Source organism: Zootoca vivipara, chromosome 16, assembly GCF_963506605.1.
Source record: "Zootoca vivipara chromosome 16, rZooViv1.1, whole genome shotgun sequence".
Taxonomy (NCBI): domain Eukaryota; kingdom Metazoa; phylum Chordata; class Lepidosauria; order Squamata; family Lacertidae; genus Zootoca; species Zootoca vivipara.
The window spans coordinates 34818583-34838397 of record NC_083291.1 but is presented as its reverse complement, the minus strand read 5'-3'; the positions used below and the strand labels follow the sequence as shown (position 1 = coordinate 34838397).

The 19815-nt window shown below is 43.4% G+C and overlaps 1 protein-coding gene across 1 annotated transcript in view; it reads right to left on the bottom strand.

The window, feature by feature from the left end:
- Positions 1 to 19751, bottom strand: part of RFX1 (regulatory factor X1) — a 47741-nt gene extending 27990 nt beyond the window's left edge. The window contains exons 1-2 of the mRNA XM_035097438.2: positions 19543 to 19751; positions 6982 to 7314 (exon numbers count right to left, since the gene is read on the bottom strand). Coding sequence (XP_034953329.1) covers positions 6982 to 7267 — 286 coding nt within the window. The 5' untranslated portion in view covers positions 7268 to 7314; positions 19543 to 19751. The remainder of the gene's footprint in view (positions 1 to 6981; positions 7315 to 19542) is intronic.
- Between the last annotated feature and the right edge of the window lie 64 nt (positions 19752 to 19815).

Below are 19815 nucleotides of genomic sequence, written 5' to 3'. Positions count from 1 at the left end.
AACGATGAGAGTGTGTTCCATCTACAAAATAGCTGGAGGAGTTCAGTTAATGAAAAGACGCTTTCATTCAGTTAATGAAAAGGCGCTTGCAGACCCTCCAAGTGTCCCTATTTTCCAGGGATGTCCCTAACTTAGAGAAGCTGTCCCGGTTTCTGATTTGATCCCGGAATGTCCCACTTTTCCTTAGGATGTCCCTATTTTCATTGGAGAAATGTTGGAAAGTATAGTAGGATGTCCCTATTTTCACTGGAGAAATTTTGGAGGGAACAGAGTTATCCGACCCCCGAACCGTCTGAAGGCAACCCTATATAGGCAAGGTGTTTTTTAATGTTTAATGTTTTATTATGCTTTTATGTGTTGGAAGCTGCCCAGAGCTGCTGGGACAACCCAGTAAGATTGGGGGGGGGTCCTAAATAGTAAAATTATCAATATGGAATGGGACGTCCCTATTTTCATAGGAGAAATGTTGGAGCAGGCATTCCCAAACTCGGGCCTCCAGATGTTTTGGAACTACAATTCCCATCATCCCTGACCACTGGTCCTGTTAGCTAGGGATGATGGGAGTTGTAGTCCCAAAACATCTGGAGGGCCGAGTTTAGGGATGCCTGTGTTGGAGGGTATCTGCTGTATCTCCCAACATTCACAGAGCTACCTTGGAGCTCAGTGAAAATCCTACTTTAATCAGGATATTCTGCTGTGGCTAACAACAGAAGGCCGTGTATTCCAGGCTAGAGGGTCATCAGACTGTCATAATGAGCCTTCCTTGAAAAGACAACTAAAGAAAATGCAGGAAAGTTATCTGAAAGCAGTTGCTGTTTTCTGGGGAATGAGAGGATATAAGATCAAAGCAAACAGGAAGAAGCAGGGTCAGAAAAGGGGGACTGAAAAAGAGCCTGACAAAAATAAAAGTTAAAAGGGTTGGACCTGTGATAAGCAGAATTTAGCCTGCAGTGATTGGGCTGTACACTGTACAAGACCTGAACCACTGCCAGATGGGAGCATTTTTGAATAGGCCCTTTGCCTGTAATGAACAAGCATTCTGTTCAATGCCCCAGTGACACAATTTCTAGATTTGCCAACTCTGACATGCTAATCAAGGAAAAATAGACAGGCTTTGATCCCTGGAAGGCAGAACATTTCCACAACTGCCCCTCCTCTCACTACTGCTCTTACCTCAAGGCCCAAAGGATAAGCTAATTTCAGGACATTTTGGTACTAGAACTATTTTTACCAGAGTATTAAAGGAGCATACTTCGATTACAACAGGGTTTATGATCCCCTGGGATCCCAGCAAAGGAACAGGGCATGTATCTGCACAAGCGTGTGTCTGCATGCACACAAACACATATCCACAGCCTTAACTCCTTTTGGAAACAAGTCACAGGAATAAACCTAAAGGAACAAAGCCCACTGGAATTAGCGCTGATCCTGGTAACTTTGCATGGTCAGTATTCTTATTCCCATATTGCAGAATGGACAGGTGAGAGAGTTGCTTGCCTAAGGCAACCGTGGTTTGCTGACATTGTCATTTCTTTAAAAGAGAAAGAGAAATATTATCAGGCATCTCTGTGTTCTTTTCACTATATTTTCCGAAAGCTTGTTGCCTGCCTTAATTTTCCATTTTTCTTTCTAGGCTAATGCGGACGGTTTGCTCTGGTCTGTCTCTGTCCTTAGTTGAAACATCATCTTAATACTGTGACCAGATGCAGACCCCATAGCTTCAACACAAGATTTCAGTTTGTTCTTCACTTTCCAAGATTTTCCTTAGCATCTAGCCCACTCAAAAGCTGGAGAACTCAAAAGCTTGTACACTATTTGGGAATATATTTCATCAGCCTAATAAGGGTATTGCCTTTATATGGATTTTGGAATATCACCACTAACCATCATTTAATGAGGTAGCCTACTGTACACACTTTGGCAACTCAGTTGAAGGACATAATTTAACTAGGATTTTAAAAACCTGAATAAGAAAAATGGCAAAATTATCCAGAAAAAAACCTTTGAGCAAAGTCCTCAGCTGCTATAAAACTGTTCAGTTCGACTTCACTGAAATGAAGGAGGGCTGGCTATATATCTCTAGCATCAACCCAAAGAGAAACCTGCTGTGACCACAGATGCCACTCTGCCAGCTTGCTCAAATGTGCTCTGCGTTGTTTGACAAAGAAGGGGGCACAAGGTAATGTGAGCTTTCTGAACATCCAAATAAAACTCTCACTGGCAGTGGAATGTCTACTCAAAAGCAAACTGAATTCATTGGGGCTTATTCCCAAATAAGCAGGGTTATGATTGCAGCCTGAGAAAAAGTTCCGAAAACAATTTAGCAGAATACATGAAGCAGGAGAGTTGGACTTCATCTAGAGTGAATTTGAACACTGCCTTCCTATTCATCTTTATTTCTGTTTTTCAGTGCACTTGTTTTTCAGTGTAGCTGAAAATTAGTGGCTTCTTCCATTTGCTGAATGAACAGGTCGGTGTAACTCAAAACCTTGCATATCCCTACATCAGCAGAAGATATCACCTTACTCTTTAGTTATCTCTGATTTTGTCCAAAGCACGTGTTATAACAGCAGCAGAGTAAAATAATAATAATAATAATTCTGACTTTAATATTAATGGATTGATTTTTAAAAGCTGATCAATTCAGACAATGCAACTTGCCAACAAGTAAATATAAAATGAGAGAAGTTGTGTTTTCTGTTTTCTAAACAAGCACAAGCACAAGCATATAATTGGCCGAGTGGTCACTTAACAGATACAAAGAAAGAAAGGAGATTAATAGTGCTGCCTGAAAATAAAGATTTAAAAAACCCAGAGATCTGTTCTAGACTCAGTTTTTCAAGTAAGAGGAAAGGAAGGAGCTGTCTTGTACCAAGTGAAATCCAGTACTGTCACTACTTCATGATTCTCCAGAGTTTCAAGCAGTGGACTTTCCCCATCACCTGCTACTTGATTCTTTTAACTGGAGCTGCCAGGGATTGAACCTGGGGGCTCCCCTCTGAAAAGCATGTATTCTACCAATGAGCTCTGGCCCTCCCCCATGAGGCAAGGTCAAATATTATTCCACTCCGCTGCTGAAACATATGAAGCTGGTTTAAACTACAACAGGCCACTGTTCTGCTTAGCCCAGTTTTGGCTGAACTGACTAAGAACGACTGTCTCTGTGACTGTCTATATGCAGATCATCTCCTGTCCATTTACCTCCTGGCCTTCTTGTCCAATTTTGACAAGAGTGTATGAAAAGAGCTATACTAGAGCCAACACTTCAGTAGAAACAGAAGGGGTAGCAGCTGAAGCAGGAAGGAAAATGTAGAAATGTGAAACAGGCAAAATGCAACCAATATCAAACATTTTCTGAACTCACAAAAATACCCCCTTACCTAGAAGCCCTCTTCCCTCATCTATACTCTGTTCATGTTTAGAGGCACTTTCCTTCAATACTCCTTCACTTCTTCTAAGATTAGACCCTGATACTGAAAACAGGTTCTGAGTCTGGATCCTGGCGAGAAGGTACTATTTTTCAAAGGATCACGTGAAGCTTTGCTTGAAAAATCCAGCAGAGTTTCCAGCTCTGCTTACTGAAAAAAGAACTAAGCTGAAGGAAAGACTTAGAACTGGGATAATGCACCAAATCCAACAGACATTCAATATTTCAACAGGACTCAATAGTGGGAAGTTGAATTCTGCCAGTTTTTTTTCAGTTGCTTTCCACAGATATGGAAATCTACACTCTCTGGAAAAAGCTCAACCACAAGGCAAATCAAACAACTTCACTCTGCAGCTTAGGAGCTACTTGATTAGAATCAGAAGCAGTCCAGGTTTATTTGGATCATATTTCAGGCCAGCTGAAGTGCTGCATTACACTACGAAAGACAGCAGGAATTCTATCTGGCTGCTTGCCCTGCCTCCTTAAGATATAGAGAAGGCTCCACCAGGAAGCAAGGCAACACAACTGATCCTAGGAGCCATTAAGATAGCAGAATTGAAGACATGACAGACATGACGCATCAAGCACAATCTCTATCCATTTTAATGAAGCATGCACAGAGGAACTTCCCAGAGGATTGCATCCCATGTTAATTAGCAGATGGTAATGCATTTTCTGTCTCAGCAACCAGAATATTTTGGCTTGGGCCAACTCTATCAAACACACACACACACACACGTGTACAAGGACCTGAATGCCCTTGAAGTGGAGCAGATAATAATGCATGGCTTGTACTGATCACCTTTGTCTAGAGTTGTACAAGTGTCATGGAAGGCAGTACCGGTATTATTCATGTGTTTCTTCCACCAAGCAGGTCAAAACGTTCAGTGAAAATGGCTGCAGATTTTCTGACTTAGTCTAATCTCCCTGGGTGCCCATGGCACGAAACGGGGTGTGGAGAGCCCAATGCACTATGCTGCAGCAATCCATGAGCTCAGCTCTAAATGCCTATTTGTGGCACAATCCAGGGAAAGTTAAACATTTTCAAGTATCATTAACGTAAAAGTGGAAGAGTTCAGTATGCACCTGAACCTCTCCCATTTAAATTGGCTAGAATCTCACCACTGATCAGAAGGCCTGCGCAGAGCTCTGATGCAGAGTTCATGTCATGTCTCCCAACAGACTGGATGCAGACTATAGACCAGAATAACTAAAAAACTATGTAGATAATTTCACTGACAATCATAAAAAACTGATTAGTGACAGCAAAGACCTGCTGCGGAAGACTAAACTGGGTTCTATTCTCATTGCCACACTTAAGTTCTAAATGCAAATCTTCATTGTTGATGCTGGAGCCAGAAAGAATTCTGAAAAACTCTTTTATCAACTGCAACTCTGTATATACATTCTAATTTATTAACCTACAGGGTTTTCCTCCCCCTGAAGTGAAGCTACTGGCCCTCCTTTCTGGATCTGTACCAGAGTCCAGATTAGGAAATGGTTGCTTTTTCTTTTATTAGACATGTGTAGCCAGCATATCTCTGTTCTGGTTCCTTTACTGAATATATTTTTTTAAATACCTATCAGGCTGTCTTGAAAAACAGTAGGCTGACCTGCAGAACTTTTGTGGGTGGAGTATGGCATCTTTTATCCTTTATTTATGGAATTTATAGAATTCTAAGGGGACCTAAAATTTAAAACATTGCCAACATCATGACCTTTTGCAGACTGACAGCTGTGCTTTTCCATGACAACTGAGAAAAGAAAAGAGTGCTTGGCAGCTTATAAATGACAACTAAAAAGACAAAGAAAACCATATAATCAGAAAGTCAGGTAAGCAGGGGCCGAAATATAGCTGCAACTTTAAGCGTTCCAAATTTTAGCATATTGCGATGGGGGTCCAATATCCAATTTTCTTGTTGTTGACATGGGTGATAAAGTTATACCATGTTACTACAAAATTGTCCAATTTTGTATGCCCATGTGGAAACTGAAACTTAGAGGTAAGTTTTTCTGAAAGAGCAGTATGCTGGACTTTGCTATGCCAGTTTGAAATCATTGCCCATTAGGTCTTTCCAAAATCTTGCTAAGAAGCTCCTTGCTATTCAAATTCTTCACACCAACAAATACATTTAAAAGTGCCAGTTGAGGTGCTTTATCAATTTGTTGATGCATGCTACGTTGCAGATAGTTGAAGATAAGGATGCAGAACAATTGTGCTCAGTGACAGGACCCCCACATACCACCATTACATACCACCATTTCTTCCAAGGAGCTTGAGATAGTGTGCATGGTTCTCTTCCCCACCCCCACCCCCAGTTCATCCTTACAACAGCCCTGTGAGGTAGGTTAGGATAAGTCGAGATGGTGACTGGCCCAAGGCCACTTAATGAGCTTCATGGCTGAGGGAGGATTCAAACCCTGGTCTCCCAGGTCATAGTCCAACACTCTAACCATTACGCCACACTGGCTCTAATAGCCAGTGTGAGAACCCCTGGCTTGGTGCAGAAAATAAACCTAGGGATGCTGGCATGCACAGTGTTCAGATGGCAAGCCAGTTCAAATTAGGTGTCATGAAGGTTGAAAATAATACTGCATAGCCACAGCCTGAGAAGGACCGCCTGAGAGAAAAGATGTCCTGAGCTATGAACTATTATGGACAAAAATTAATTCAATGTTTGAAAAGCAAAAGTTGACAGGTGGAAAGAGCTGCTCATAATGGCTGCCCCCCCCCCAAAACAACCCTAGAAAATAACCTTCCTTTTTAAGACCCATCAAACATTGAGCCTGACAATCCTTTTTAAGAGCACAAAGAAATAGCTTTTTTTTACTGCAGTTGACTTTTGAGTCAGGTTTAAGCTAGTAATCAGCTGGAACTATTTTACACACACATGGATGTATGCACACACACTTACTTGCTTTAAGCTTTCAAGATGGTCTGGGAGATATATTTAAATACAGTTAAAATTGTGCACTCTAAATGGGGTCTCATACAGAAAGAAGGGCCTATACTGAGCCTATAATGAACAAGTTCCAAAACAAATAGGTAAGTTAATGCTATTTGCACATATCTCTCATGAGATATTTTTTGGATTTGCCAAAAAACTACCAAAAGACAACCATCTGTGTGTGTCCCCGCCCACAAGTGCCCACTGAGGATAGGATAAGAAGCAATGGGATACAAATCACTCAAAGGCACATTTAAGGTAGCTATTTGAGGACATTTTCATGGAATTGTAGCGTTGGAATTATATTTTTTTAAAAAATAAAATTGGTTCATCAATCAAACAGGTAGTCTAGGAATGTGGTGGATCTCCATTCTTGACAGTTTTCAAGAGAAGACTGATAAGCTTATGCCTTGATCGGTTCAAGAGATAGCTGCTGACGGGACTCTCTCCTCTGCCACAGGTGACTGTTTTGTGATGACAGAGTCAGTAGAAGACCCTGGATTTTTTCTATAGACTACTTGCCTCCTTTGCAGGCTGTAAAATGCTTCACCCATTCAGGTACTGTACCAGGACACACTCTTTCCCCCTTGCCACACACATACTTACCAGAAACAGTGACTACTATGTACTGCTGTGGGGCTGGCGTTGGTGTTTGTTGCCCAGTAGGTGGAGCCTGTGTCTGGGGAGGTGGGATTTCCGAGACATACTGTTTCGAAGCAGGCTGTTGCTGTTGTGCATTTTGCAATTCCGCCACATATTGTTGCTGAGCTGCTGCCACCACCACAGGCGCTGCTGTGGCCACTGTTGCTGCTGGCTGTTGCTGTGACGGTTGCTGCTGTTGTGACTGTTGCTGCGCTGCCTGTAATTCTGTAACGTACGCCTGTGTTGCCATGCCAACAGTGGGGAAAATGATAATAAATAAGGCTTTTTTTTTGCTTCCTTTCGGTGAAGAAAAAAAAGAGGAAAAACAAATAAAACAAAAAAGAAGGAAAAATTAATCAATTATAAAGCATTCCATAGACAGAAAAAGCTCCCTACAGTTCTATTCACTGAACACTAACTTAATAACACACCATGCTTAATACCTAATTGCAGCCAATTACAGAAAAAGAGTGGCAACAGGTATGCTGCAAAAGATCTGTCTAGAAATCTGGGAGACCAGAGAACACCACTTTGCATTTACTCATGTGTATTCTGAATGGCCGTACAAGTCATTTTCACAAAATTCCTCCCATTCACAACTTTCTGAAATTCAGTATTCTACCAGTACCAAACAGATTTAGCCCATGTCAGATACGAGAAACTGAGGACTGAATCACAAGTTGTACAATCCTCAGGATTATTAAAATATAAAAACACAAAAATACATAGCATAGTAACAAACAAAAACAATACCCACCCATTCACCTCCAGTTTAAAAGGTCATAGATTGTTTAATTAGTCAAAGGCCTGGTTGAAGAATGTTTTTGCCTGGAGTCTAAAGGTATATAATGAATGCACCAGCCAAACCTCCCTGGGAGAACATTCCACAAACGGGGAACCACTGCAGAAAAGGCTGATAGTTACAGGGTCCGGATTGGTTCATGTGGAGAAAGGTGGTCCTTTAAGTATTGCAGCCCTGAGCTACTTAAGGCTTTATAGGTCAAAACTAGCACTTTTAATTAGGACCAGAAACTAATTGGCAGCCAGTGCAATCGGGCCAGGATTGGTGTTATATACTCAAATCGTCTTGCCCCTGGCTGCTGAATTCTGTACCAGCTGAAGTTTCCAAAGTGTCTTCAGAGTCAGCCCAACATATAACACATTGCAGTAATCCAACCTAGAGGTTACCAGAGTACAGAGCACAGACAACAGAAGTTCGGCTATCCCTGTCTAAATCAGCGTTTCTGAACCGCTGTTCCGTGGCACACTAGTGTGCTGCGAGACGCTGGCTGGTGTGCCGCGACGTGCGGCGACGAGAAGGGCGATTTGCATTGTCACGTGCCTGGCGGCCGCCAATAAACAAGACTGACCCGCCGGCTGGGTCACAACGCGGAGCGAGCGCAGCTCTCAACAGCCACCACCACGGGAGGGTGGTTTTAGACAAACTTAAAGAAGCTGGCTGGATGAGCTCAACCTGAAACTTGCTGAGCAAAGGATTGTGCTGGCAGAGAAATCAGCGGCTTGTGAAGCCTTATTACAGGAGATTGCAACCAACACAGCAATTGGCAAGTGTTTCTTACAGTCATAATTATATAGTCAATATAGGGCGGCACAGAGTTAAATTTTTTAACTTTTTTAATGGTGGTGTGCCTCGTGATTTTTTTCATGGAACAAGTGTGCCTTGGCCCAAAAAAGGTTGAGAAACACTGGTCTAAATAGTTGCAAACCCGGAAGTAAGTGTTCCGGTTTGTGAACTTTTTTTGGAAGTCGAATGTGCTCTGTTTTGAGTGTTACACTTCTGTTTTGAGTGCCACACTTCCATTTGGAGTGTTACACTGAGGTCTGTCTGTTTTTGCTATTTATTTTGCTTTTTGTGGCTCTTTTTTGTGTGTGTGACTGTGTGGAATCCAGTTCAGCTACTGATTAATTGTGTGACTGCAGTACATTGTTTATTGCTTTCATTTTATGGATCAGTGGTCTCGTTAGATAGTAAAATTCATGTTAAATTGCTGTTTTGGGGATTGTTATTAAAAGTCTGGAACGGATTAATCCATTTTATTACTTTCTATGGGAAAGTGTTATTGGTTTTGGAATGCTTTGGTTTTGGAACGGACTTCTAGAACGGATTAAGTTTGAGAACCAAGGTACCACTGTATTGCTGACAACGTACTCCAAAGCTCTGGATGACCCCACTCAGTGGTTTCATGTACCGGTAGGTGTTAAACCAAATGGGGGATAAAACTGAAAACTGAGGAACAGCACACTGAAGGCTCCATTGAGCACAAAGAGCACTCCCCAAGCATCACCCTCTGGATGTGACCATCCAAGTAGGACCAGAGCCACCACAAAACGGTCCATCCAACCGTAACTCAGACAGTCACTCTGGAAGGATACAATGGTTGATCGTTATCAAAAGCCACTGAGAGGTTGAGGAGAACGAACTTCCCCTGTCTCTCCCCCAACAGAGGTCATCATACAGGGCGAACAAAGCAGTTTCTGTACCAAAAACAATCCTAAATCCCAACTGAAATGGATCTAGAAAATCAAATTTGTGCCAAGACCTAGATCTGGTCTGCGACCACCTTCCAAAAACGTTGCCCAAAGGGAGATAGGCAACTGGCCAGTAATTAACTTAAGTTTTTCCAAATCCAGGGTTTCTTGAGGAGCAGTTTTACCACTGCCACCTTCAAGCTGGCAGGGAACAACCTCTCTCACAAGGAGTCATTAATCACCTCCTTGGCCCAGTCAGCTGTCTCCTCCCTGCTCGTTTTTTTGGGGGGGGCAGGGCTTTTTTCAGCTGGAACTTGCCAGAACTCAGTTTCGGCACCTCTCAGGTGGGTGCAATTGCCATTATAAGAGAACAAGGGAGATGTTCATTGTGAATTTTGGCACCTCTTTTGTCACCAGGGAGGGGGTGTATCAGCTTACAAAAACATTGATTTTGGGGGAGATCTTGTTTCTGATCTTGTGCTAAAGAAATTAGCTTACTTGGAAGTACTAGAGGTCCCCATGGTGACATACCCTTACCTATTTTATGAACCTTAATGGAATTCCACACTTCCCACCCCCTCCCCAAAAATAATCCAATACTTTCAAAACAGCCATTGATTTGGAAAGCACCACACTGTGATGCTGCATGCTCAACGCAAATCCCAGGAATTCCAGCCTTGTAATTAGCATTCATTCACCTGGGATGAACAACAGTCACCTCCAAGTAACTCTAGTATATTAACTAAAGCTAGGCAGTATCACTGCATATTTGGCTATATCAGGGGTAAAGGTAAAGGTAAAGGTAAAGGGACCCCTGACCATTAGGTCCAGTTGTGACAGACTCTAGGGTTGCAGCACTCATCTCGTGTTATTGGCCAAGGGAGCCGGCGTACAGCTTCCAGGTCATGTGGCCAGCATGACAAAGCCGCTTCTGGAGAACCAGAGCAGCACACGGAAACGCTGTTTACCTTCCCGTTTCTACGGCACAAGCTGAATCCATCAAGCATTGGTGGGCAGTGAGGAAATTTGGTAGGTATAAAAAGGTTGACTACCCCTGATATAAGGGACGCGGGTGGCGCTGTGGATTAAACCACAGAGCCTAGGGCTTGCTGATAAGAAGGTCGGCGGTTCGAATCCCTGCAATGGGGTGAGCTCCTGTTGCTCGGTCCCAGCTCCTGCCCACCTAGCAGTTCAAAAGCACGTCAAAGTGCAAGTAGATAAATAGGTACCGCTCCAAGCGGGAAGGTAAACGGCGTTTCCATATGTTGCTCTGGTTCACCAGAAGCGGCTTTGTCATGCTGGCTACATGACCCGGAAGCTGTACGCCGGCTCCCTCGGCCAATAAAGCGAGATGAGCGCCGCAACCTCAGAGTCGGTCACGACTGGACCTAATGGTCAGGGGTCCCTTTACCTTTACCTTTATGATGAAAATTAAACATGCAAGCACTTTCTAGAAAAGAAATAGGCTTAATTTATAGGAAAGCATTCCTCTGAATTAGTACTGAACAACCCAAAAAGGGAGGTACATCTGTGTGAAGTCCCCTTACCGATAACAAACTACACCAAATAAGCTGTGCTATTTTTATTTTTAGTCATTTCTGTTCTTATCATTGTCAAAAGACACTCGGACCATACTTATTGCTATGCTTAGGGCTGAAATTATATGCCCTTTATGTTTTATATCACACCACAGTGGTTTTCAAACTCCTCCAGGAAACTCAGGAATTCTATGGTACGATAAATCAATAAAAATCAGTAATGGCAGATCAGTTTCTCGGGCAAATAACTGCCCACCACTGCCAATCTTCACTTTCAATCTGAAGCTTTAGGGGAATGCAAGTGGGTATTTTAAGACACACCTTTGGTTTACATTATTATTTCTTATTTTCATTTATTAATTTATATATTGCTTATATGGCAAAACATCTTCTAAGTTGTTTACAACCATAAAATAAACCCATAATTAAAAGAGCAATAAAATTATCTTTAATTAAAATATACAATTAAATGAACAATTGAAAAACAGAACAGTTAAAGCAGTTAAAAGCAATAAAATCACGATTTCTGCTTAGGGAAATGCTTGCCTAGACAGTTATTTTCCTCAGGAGCTGGCAGAATGCCCACATCTGGTATTTCAGCAAGGAAGGCATTCCAAAACACTTGTGCCACTAGTGAAAAAAGTCCACCCGTATGTTAACGCAAGTCAAAATCATCAGGCCATGGCAAAACTGTGTTCCACTGGCTGATCATAGTGCTCTTACTGGGTGATGAACAGGAAGGTGTTTTTTTGTTTTTTGTTTTGTAACCTGGTCCGGAGTTATTTAGGGCTTTGTATGTAAGTAATAGAACCTTAAACTGGCTCTGTGGCTAATAGGCAGCCAGAGCAGATTCCCCAACACTGGCATGCTGAATAAAGAGCAACCCCCCAACCCCCAGGCTGCACTATTCTGGATCAGCTGCAAGCGAAGCCCCACACAGAGTGTATTACAATACTCCAGACACGAGGTTACAAACGTATGTGTCACAGTGGCCAAGTTATCCCTGTCCTGGAAAGGACGCAGTTGACACACCAACTGAAGCAGGTGATAGGTGCTCTTCAAACACAGAGGCCACCTGAGTCTCTGTGGGCAAAGATGGTTTCAAAAGCAGTCCTAAACTGATTACCATGTTCTTTCAGAGGGAGTACAACCCTTTCTAGACCAGGCAGACTCCCCAGTTCTTGGACCTGAAAACCACTTACCCACAGTGTCTCTGTCCTAGCAGGATTCAGCTTCAGTCTAGTAATTCTCATCCACTTCACCACTGCATTCAAGAACTGGTTCAACATCCAGGTTGTATCCAGGCACTGGTTCAGCTGACAACAGGCATTGGCCAGTGTCAGGAACACGTCACTCTTTTTAAGGTACACAGCTACCAAGGTAGTGTGTGAATAAGAACAACATGTGCAGAATAATGTATTAGAGAGCCAGTCTATGCAGAAAGTGTTCCCTGAAGTGTGTGAATTATTGTTGATTCCTTTGCATCTTAAGGGTATCTTGATGAGCACAAGAAAAAGTGTATGGTTTTTCAATGGATCCAATGGTGCAAAAGTATACAGTTGTACTGTACCTTGGTTGACGGACGCCTTAGCAGTCAAACGTTTTGGCTCCCAAACGCTGCAAACCCAAAGTGAGTGTTCCAGTTTGCGAACATTCTTTGGAACCCGAACGTCTGGCGGGACTTCCATGGCTTCCGATTGGCTGCAGGAAGCTTCTGCAGCTGATCGGAAGCTGCGCCTTGGAAGTCGAACAGACTTCCGGAACGGATTCCATTCTGCTTCCAAGGTATGACTGTACTAGCTTTCCAATAACAGAGATCTCTTAATCTATCTGTGCCTGGGGGGAGGGGGGTTCCCAGCAAAAAACTGCAGCCTTTGTGGAATGTAATAAAGAAGACAGTTCCATCTGAATGGTGCACTACTCCTCAAGGTCAGTGCCAGAGGCCTATTGACTTTAAAAAACCATAAATCGGCATCCTGTACTATAGAAATTGAGGCTAATGCCTCAAGAAATTGCTAGTCCTGGATGACTGCAGGCCAACTCTCACTATTTGTGACATAGCTTTACATAAAGAGCCAAGGTAAAACTCCTGTCGTGAATCTCTTCAATAGTATAAATTTTCCTTCTTATTGCCATACACCCAGAATTTCCTGGACATAGCCGGAATACAACAGTTGGAAGGAATATCTGGGTGGAAAATGCTGAAATGTCCTGGAAAATCCAGACGTATGGCAACCCATGTCGGAAGTCTAGATTTTGCTGAATTTCCTTAAAAATAGCCCAAAACTTCAAATTTCCAAAACGAAAAGATTTTCACTGCTTGAAATATGGCAACCCTATCTTATAGTAATCACTGCCAGCAAGGAGACCATTCTTCCTATGGCCTATTTATCCTCTGCCATGGTACAGACTTTTCCTTACAACCAGTGACACAGAGCTGCTACTTCTTGGCGGAAGGGAGAAGACACTTAGCAGTTCAAACACCAAGACTGAAAATACTGTTCTCTTGAAATGTCCAGCTTGACAGACTCAGCATTGCTCCTGGAGATGCAGTGGACTTGGTGCTACAGTGAGATCCAGGTCAGGGCAGCTGCCACTGTAAGGGATTATTTCTTTTTAGTGGGTGATCTGGCCTCCTCTGGAATTGAAAGTGTAGCATATATGTAAGAAAATGAGAAATTTGCCTGCCTATTTTTACACAAGGATTGGGAGCCCAGTTTAAAATGTGTTCTTCAATGGACTCTAGCCAGAACGCAGTATGAGAAATATGACTCAGACTTGTAAGCAGCCACCTGTGCGGGCCCCTGCAATTCCTAGATAACCAGGTAAGGAAGCTTTCGTAAAATAATGAAACTCAATTTTCCTCACTCCCACCCAGCTAGTTATAATATGGGGGAAAGAAACTGCTGTGCACTTAACTGTATGGGCAAAGTGGCTGCCTTATTACCCCAGCACTGGTATTTACAGCAGCAGCAGAAGGCAGGGTGAGGCAGCAGTACTCATCAGACCTCGTCACTCGCATTGCTGCTGGATACTGGGGCAGAGAAGGGAAAGGCAAGATGGCAGTGAGGTCAGTGTAGTGCAAACCCACCAACAGGAGCACAGGATTGCACCACACTTACCACATCACAGCAGCAACACAGGCAACCAGAAGTCAGGTGAAGTGAGAAATCAGGTGAAGTGAGAAATCACTTCACCTGTCTGTCTGCTACTGGGTATTTATGGCTTCAAGTCTTGCCTCTGAGCTGTCAAGTTTCCAAGAATCTACTGGTGAAAACTGTAAGGTCTGGGATAAATCTACCTTCCTCAATTTCTCTATCCTCAATTAAATGTGAAAAACAATCCTAATATTATTTTGAGTTGCACAGTTTGGCAACCTGTTGGCTATGTACATCTGAAGCTGACTTATTTTGAATCAGACCACTAGTCACCTATAGCCCAGGACTATCTACTCTGAGCGACAGCAGCTCTCTAATACCACTACGTTTTTCATAGTTGTATACTTAAGTCCATACTCTTTCTTCCGGTATGCTATGAAAGTAGTGTGAGTAAAATGTCAATACTCATTCACCATTTGCTCCTTAGAAGCATGACCCAGGAGAAGCTGTAAGCATTCCTAGTATAATTTGTTTAGCCCTGTACAGGGTTGATGCCTAAAACCATGATGAAGGCTGCTGGGAATCTGACCAAGTTTTTTTAGTCCTAGTTCCAAACAAGTATCCCTTCTTGACTTTTCTCCCCTTTGAAAATGTGCTGGTAGCTAGACGTTTCCTTCATGCCAATGGAGTCAAGAGAGACAGGATCATGTCATCCACAGCGCAGTTCTCTGCTTAAGCTACATTCCAAAGGTTCCAATATACTTGGTCACTCCTTTTGGAACAAGCCAAACTTGGAAACGACCTGGCTGTTTTTAGATTCAGAGAGTCACAGCGAAGAACAACTGGGCCTGATCCCAATCAGAATTGTGTACTCAAGTCTCTCACTGGCAGACATGGTCATTATATTTGAAGGGCAAACTCTCGGCAAGTTGCTTGCTTCAGAGGCTCTGCTGACTCTTGCTTTTCACATTAAACCATGTTCTCCTTTTCATAAAGCAAGCAACTATTCCTATCCACAGAACTCCACAAACAGGAGGGGGAACAGGAAGTACTCTCTGGCCTGCAGCTGATGGTAGCATTATACAAGAGGAGAGGGGAAACAATCCAGCACTGACTGTTGAACGTGACTTGGCAGCAGAGTTACCACATCTATGTCACTTGTTGGATTCACCTCTTGAAATGCAGCCATCTCTGAGAAGGAACACAGATGTCTGAATGCAGACAACATCCCTATTTCTTTAGGGCTCAAGAAGAAACCAGGGGCATTGCATCCCATTTCGCTGCTGGAGGTGAAATGGGAAATGCCCCCCAGCCCTGCTGCTGTACCCCACCACCTCCACCACTTGCATTGGTGCCAATTTCACAGAATTTCACAGAAACAACATGAACCGTGGCGGTGACACAGGACTACTTTTTCTAGTTATGCTAAAAAGTGCCATTAATGTCCTCAAACTTGAAATTAAACTGAAATGTTTAGTCTTGCTGTATATGACACACATGTTCAAAGGGGCTCAAAAGGGTCTCTGTCCAAAGCAGGGAATGACTTTATTCTAGACAGAGAGCTTTTCGGAAATGTTTTTGGCATAATCCACTTGGGGGGGGGGGGAATCACACAAACTCCAATTGAATGAACAGGAGCTGTGCAAGATCACAGGCAACCAATACAGTTGGCACTGCTGCTGACAGAGGATTGTTTCGAGGGCCTAGGCCAGGCAGAGGCAAACTAGGCCCTCCAGCTGTTTTTGGCCTACAACTCCCATGATCCCTAGCTAACAGGACCAGTGATCAGGGATGATGGGAATTGTAGTCCCAAAACATCTGGAGGGCCGAGTTTGCCTATGCCTATGCCTGGCCTAGGTTCTATGTGGATTTTTAGCTGGTTGACTGACTGAAGCCAAAGAGTGCTCACCAATGGTTTCTCATCATTCCAGGGGGAAAGTGACAATTGGGGTGCCACAGGATGCTGTCCTGGGCCTGTTGTTGTTCAGTATCTTTATAAATAACTTGGATGAAGGCATAGAAGGGATGCTCACCAAATTTGCAAATGACACCACACTAGGATTTTTCTGTTGCCTCAGAGAGTGTTTTTGTTGACTAAATCCAAGCAAAATAGCTCAAAACTTTGAAACAGAAAAGCTTGCCAAATATTTATTTGCAACTGACATCCATTTACCGTGTTTCTCATATTATAAGACATGTCTTATATTTATTTTTTCCTCAAAAAACACACTATGGCTTATTTTCAAGGGATGTCTTATTTTTTTCCTCCTCCGCCTGCCGTGGCCGGCATTGCTGCTGTGCCTATCACTATGTCTTATTTTCGGGGAATGGCTTATATTCCTTGAATGCTTAAAAATCCTGCTATGGCTTATTTTATGGGTATGTCTTAAAATATGAGAAACAGGGTATTGTTATTAATGAACTCATCAAAGAGAAAATAAAGCACTAGAAAAATTTCTGCATCACATCACTGACTTATTTGGAAGCAAATATCACTGAAAGCAAGCAGGTTTACTGTCAAGTGGGAGTGCTTAAAATTGGGCTGAAAGTGAAACAGAAAAATTTTGATTTTAGGGAAGGCTCTCTTACAAAAACTGGAACTCCTCAGCTGTGGAACTAGTGACCTTCCAAGGCAGAATGGCACCCCTATTGATAGGGTTGCCAACTGATTAAAAAGTATGAACTGCTCTTGTGCCAACAGTGGCTTGTTGTACACATATCTGCAGGTTAAGTTTCCCAAGGCATGTAGATAAGCATTATCACCACCTAATGCCTACATCTCCAGCTGTTGTTAAAGATACAGTTGAAAAGCTGGTAACATTCCCTAGGGACAAGAGAAAGCTTAGGAATGAAAAAGGCTGTCACTGTGTCCTCCCTGCATTCTTAGTAGCTTGTCTTGTTTTTGGGATACTGTACAACATTTCATTATCACCATTATCATATGCTTTCTCATGTAGAAAATTTTAAATTCCTGCATTGAAACGTATACAGATATTATAGGCCAGGAGCCAAGGCAAACGTACATCACTGGAAAATGGAGACAGAAAGTTAAAATCCATCCTCAGCTTCCCTGAACTAGTGCCAAAATAAGCACATTTTTCCAGGCACAATGAGTCTTTATCCATATTTGCCTGAATTGTCTCAGTTTTGTTGGCAGGATGCTGTCTGAAAGTATTTCAGAGTCTAAAAATTGGTCTAAAGAGTACAGTTGCTGTATACTAAAACTTACCTCCTTCCCAATACAATAACTAAATAGTACAGTATTTTAAATTGCACCAGTAAACTGGGCAACAGTGCATCATGCCATATAGTCAGATGATTACAATTATCAGATTCTTTAATGTATCAGCACACTGTCTTAGGCCTCCAAAATTTTGCCTTCACCACTTAATGGAAGGAAGGAATCAATTAGCAGCTAAACTTAAAGCTGTGTGCTATAGCTATCTTGGCTGTAGCTTCCGCGTGACAGCCCTGCCCACATGGCACAAATTCCATCTGTTCTGTGATGCAGCCACGTGTTTGGATAGAGCTACAACCTGGGCTGTCATATAACTGACTAGCTGTAATTTCTGTCCCTGCAGCAGCTGCTATGAGCAAGTAACAATGTGCTTTTCAGCTGCTTGTTTTCGGCTACTGGTTTTTTAGTTAAACTCAAGATAAGAGTGTTTTGATGGCATATAATTAATACATTTTGGGACAAAGGGGGGATGGAACAATTTTCATATATACCCAAGTTACATCATCTAGTAAATCTAATGTACCAACATATCCTTTAGCATGTAAACAACTGAGCTACAGGCCTAACTGGCCTGTAACAGGAAGAACCATAACTTGTGTCAAAGTCCAATATTATAATCCAGTCCAAAAAAAAGGATCAGGAAAAGTAGATACAGCAGCTTCAGCTCCTCCCACCCTGAACAGCCCATTAGTTGCTCTTCAGGGGGTACAGGTCAAATGCCCAAGGAGGACAACTACATGTTTATTAATTATTTTTACATTTCTGCTCTGCTTTCTCATATAAACACCACAAGGTAGCCAAAAGGTTCACTATTTTAAGTAGCCTCTGGGTGCTGAGAATATATCAGTTCCAAGCATTCCATAAACCTGGATGGGAACAAGCGCTATGCTGATGCACTTCCTTGTCCCTTCTGACACAACACTTCAGTTAGTTACCAATTGCATCTGAATCAGGAAATTATGGTTTGCTCTTGCCCTCCCAACCAGGACTACGAACCATGTTTTGACCAAGCCAGGTAGAAATTTGTTAAAAGTGCTCGTTCGAAATAGCAAGAACTCAGTTTATTGTGAACCAGTACAAATAAGACCATTAACGCCTACCTGCACTCACTTCGGTTCTCAAAATCTTTCTCATACTATCTATGATCCCTTAATGGGAGATGCCATCGATTGAACCTAAGAACTTCTGCACAAAGAAAGCAGGTTGCACTGATACAGCCTTCCATCCCTTTAATATGTGTCAAATATAAGTAACTGACTCATAATTGGGGAGGCCACTGGTACATCTCTAGGTCAGTACTAACCATCGCCTAACTGCAGCTCTCTAAGGCCTCAGGCAGCCAATATTTAAATTACAGATTGAATCCTGAACCTTCAGAATCCAAAGTACATGCTTTATCTACTAACCTAGGTGCTCTTCCCATAAAAATATCACTTATGGAGTCACTATGACATCATTCCTTCCAAAACACCATAAAGGGACCAATGTTTTGCTTTAAATCATTGTAAAGGTAAAGGGACCCCTGACCATTAGGTCCAGTCATGACCGACTCTGGGGTTGCGGCGCTCATCTCGCATTATTGGCCGAGGGAGCCAGCGTACAGCATCCAGGTCATGTGGCCAGCATGACAAAGCCGCTTCTGGAGAACCAGAGCAGCACTCTGAATTCTGTGCTGTTACTACTACCCATTGATGTTTAACCACGAAGGGAGGCAGTGATTTTTTAAAAAATTCATTTATTACTGCTGTGCGACGTCACAATCATTTTTAACCAAACAGGGGGGAAACTACTCCACTTGACGTCACTGCGACGTCACGACGCGTCCGTGAGTCACTGTTTTTCTCTCCGTGTCTATGAGGGAGCAGTCGACGCCCGCCTCCCCGTAAACTCGATTGGCTAATCTCAGGGCCTCAGCCGGCGCCTATTGGTCAGCCCGCCCACCAATCACTGCGGAGCGCCGAAGCCCCGCCTGTCAGGGCCTGGGCCCTTTCCCGACAAGCCCTGCTTGGAGTGGCCGCTGCCGCGGGGGCCAAAGCCTGGAGAAAAGCCGCCGCTCACTCGCTTCACCCTCCTCGGCTGCCTCGGGGAGTCAAGCGGGAGCCGCAGGCCCCGCCATTTTGCAGCGGTGGGGGGGAAGGAGGGGAAACGGACTCGGACCCACCTGGACCGTCCCGGCCCCGCGAGGCCGCGTCCCCTCAGGGGGAGGGCGGGGACGGAGTCGCGGCTGTCGTGCCCTTTCTCGATTTTGGCGGGAATCGCGCTGAGGAAGAGAGGGTGGGCGGTTGTTGTTGTTGTTGCTGGGTTTCCTGGTCGCCACGACTACGGTGGCTATGGCGCCCTCCGTGTTCCCTCACCGGGGCAACTGTTGCTACCCACCTCGGCGAGGGGAGGGGAAGGGAGGGGGAAATGGGCGGCGCCCGGCGCCGATTGGACG